Source organism: Aptenodytes forsteri, unplaced genomic scaffold (assembly GCF_000699145.1).
Source record: "Aptenodytes forsteri isolate BGI_AS27 unplaced genomic scaffold, ASM69914v1 Scaffold62, whole genome shotgun sequence".
Taxonomy (NCBI): domain Eukaryota; kingdom Metazoa; phylum Chordata; class Aves; order Sphenisciformes; family Spheniscidae; genus Aptenodytes; species Aptenodytes forsteri.
Genome location: NW_008794595.1, coordinates 3,014,119 through 3,017,496, shown reverse-complemented (window position 1 = coordinate 3,017,496; position 3,378 = coordinate 3,014,119). Strand labels below are relative to the sequence as shown.

The window sequence follows — 3,378 nt, the reverse complement described above, 5'->3', positions numbered from 1 at the left end:
TTTAGTGGGCATGGTGGTGTTGGGTTGACGGTTGGACTCAATGATCTTACAGGTCTTTTCCAACCTTAATGATTCTATGAATCTATTATTCTATTTAGACTAGATATAAGGAAGAAATTTTTTACGCTGAGGGTGGTGAAACACTGCAACAGGTCGCCCAGAGAGGTGGTGGATGCCCCATCCCTGGAAACATTCAAGGTCAGGTTGGACGGGGCTCTGAGAAACCTGATCTAGTTGAAGATGTCCCTGCCCATGGCAGGGGGGTTGGACTAGATGACCTTTAGAGGTCCCTTCCAACCCAAACTATTCTATGATTCTATATAAGTCCATCAAATAGATAGAGATCTAGTTTTGCCATAAATAACTGGTTTCAGAAGATTCTGCAAATGCTTCTTTCCTTTCACACACTTTTAACTGTGCCATGTTGGCCTGACAGTCAACTACCATTGTCTGCATGAGAAACTTGTAGCGATCCATTAAAGTCCATGGCATCTCCTGAGAGACTTGTTCTGCTGCTGTATGTTCCCATCTCCTAACTTAAGCACACAACAATAATCTCTGTGTGTTGTAGCCTTAGAGATGTATCATGGTCAGATAATATAATACAAATCGTGGTTGTATGTAGAACTAACAGCACTCTGGACATTTGAAAATCGCACATAGCAAGTCACGGAGCCCAGAACAGTGGCTGCTGCCATCATTGGTGCCTTTTGATGCCACTGCAGGCAGCGATGCCCAGCAAAAAGGTTAGGAAACCTTGGTGTAACTGAGTTTGAGGCCAGAAAGGACACTTAGAAATGTCACACATTTTTGTTTGCATAAAAACAGAATGATACCAGCTCTATATTTAGGCCATTCTGCCCGTAAGAGTGGGGATCAGAATTACCTAGTCATGCAAATGAAAGGTGTAATATAGATATGATAAGGAGATCCTCAGGTGATGAAAACAGTCATAGATTGGCTGAAATAGGATCAGAGTGCTTGCCTGTGGTATTGTCATAATATATTGTCTTTTTATTCTTTTCCAGAGGCCTTTGTGCCCTTTTACATATTAGTAGAATCAGAATATCATTTGGGTTGGAAAGGACCTTTAAAGATCATCTAGTCCAACCCCGCCTGCCATGGGCAGGGACATCTTTCACTAGATCAGGTTGCATAAAGCCCTGTCCAACCTGACCTTGAACTCTTCCAGTGATGGGGCATCCACAACTTCTCTGGGCAACCTGTTCCAGTGTCTCACCACCCTCATCGTAAATCTACCCTTTTTCAGTTTAAAACCATTGCCCCTTGTCCTGTCAGTACAGGCCTTGGTAAAAAGTCTCTTCTCCGTCTTTCTTATAAGCTCCCTTATAAGTCCATATCAAAGGCCTTACAGAAGTCTAGGTAGATGACATCGTAGCTCTTCTCTTGTCCACTGATGCAGTCACTCCACTGTAGAAGGCCACTAGTTTAGTAAGGCCTGATTTGCCTTTGGTGAAACCATGTTGGCTGCCTCTAATCACCTCCCTATCTTCCACATGTTTCGACATGTCTTCCAGAAGGATCTGTTCCATGATCTTACCGGGCACTGAGGTAGGGCTGACAGGTCGGTAGTACCCAGGCTTCTCCTTTTCACCCTTTTTAAAAATGGGTGTGATGCTTCCCTTTTTCCAGTCACTGGGGACTTTGTCTGACTGCCATAACTTTTCAAATATGATTGAGAGTGGCTTGGCAACTATATCAACTGATTCCGTCAAGACTCTGGGATGCATCTCATGGGGTTCCATGGACTTACATACGTTCATGTTCCTCAGATGGTCTCGAATCTGATCTTCTCCTACAATAGGAGGGACTTCATTGCCCCCATCCCTGCCTTGAGGTTCAGGGGCTTGAAAGATACAGGAAGAGAGATCACCATTGAGAACTGAGGCAAAAAAATTGTTGAGTTCTTCAGCCTTCTTCATGTTGGTTGTCACCAGTTCTGTCATATTTATCATTTTCTTGAATCTTCATTTTCTGGCCAATGTACTTGTAGAAGCTTTTATTATTCTTTGCATCCCTTGCCAAATTCAGCTCATGACTCACAAATGGCAAAAAGTTCGAAGCCCAAATCCATGAAGATGCTTTGCATCTAACATTACACTGGCTTCAAAGTGAGGTCACTGGAGTTAAGAATGGCCTTAGGTTCCTAATATTTGGTAGAGCTGTCTTTGTCTCATACATTATTCAGTCAACATAATAAAGAAAAAACCACAGAGCTTTAGCTATAAACTTTTTTTATCACTTTTATGTATTGTCTGGAAAAACATTTGAGCATGCAGCATTAGTAGATTCAAAACACATTCTTACTGCCTCTTCTTCCAGGTTTTTCATTCTGCATTTCAAAGTAAAGTACTTGAGAATTTATTTTTATGTTACAATATTTTTCCCACTAGGTATTCTAAGTAATTTTAGCAATTTAAATGCTGATTCTGAGGTATTGATGTGGGCAAATGTAACATTCATTATACTTTCCGCAGTGACTTCAAAGTAGCTCTGGCCATTAAATCTTGTTTTATTGAAAATTTGAATACAACCTAGGACACCATGGCTTGTCATCTTTTGTGCATGTTCTATGATTTAGAAAAGAATGTCCTCTTCTAGCGCTATCAAGCCTGGCATTACTGAGACCGAGCTCATGTAGGCTTTGGATGGAAAAATACCACACATGATTCACAACTAGGAGGAACAGGTATTTTTGCAAGCTGCTGGTGTGTTTAGATAATGGTCATGAACAACTGATTATTAATGCAACTGAAAATGTTTTAGCTGCAGTGACTATGAAGTCATGAAGCTTCCCATCACCAACTGTCCACTTACCCACCATCACAAAACTGTCTTGTCTCTTATGATTGGGGTAGAATATACTTACATGCATTTCTCATGGGGTAGTATGAGAAATATCACGTAAGTTATGTAAGTGCTGCTTTTTTCTCCATACATTCTGAAAAGGTGGTTTTGGGGTTTTTTTCCCTCAATTTGACTTTCTAATGTAAAGCAAAAAGTAGTAGATCTATCCAGTAATGGTTTAGTGTTCAACATTATGACCCTAGTTCAACAAAGTGCAAAACTAAACACAGAGTTAAGCAATTTGCAAAATTGGGGTAAAAAAAAGCAATTAAAATTAATGAAAAATATGTATTGGGCTAGCAATATGTAAGTACTCAATACATGGCACTAGCAATACATAAGTACATTCATAATGTTGTGAAAACTAAACAGTCTGCCACTGGTACAGGCTCTTTCCAGTATTGTTGGAATTTCCTGGACAGTTGGTCCAGTTACGATCACGCACGGATCCTTCTTTTTGGCCAGAACCTCTGGTGATGCTGACATGCCATCCCTTGCCATTACACGGTG

The 3,378-nt window shown here is 40.7% G+C and overlaps 1 protein-coding gene across 1 annotated transcript in view; it reads right to left on the bottom strand.

Moving 5' to 3' along the window:
• Positions 1-1,943, bottom strand: part of TRPA1 (transient receptor potential cation channel subfamily A member 1) — a 71,826-nt gene extending 69,883 nt beyond the window's left edge. Inside the window, exon 1 of the mRNA XM_009272666.2 lies at positions 1,779-1,943. Coding sequence (XP_009270941.1) covers positions 1,779-1,943 — 165 coding nt within the window. The remainder of the gene's footprint in view (positions 1-1,778) is intronic.
• Positions 1,944-3,378: the final 1,435 nt, after the last annotated feature.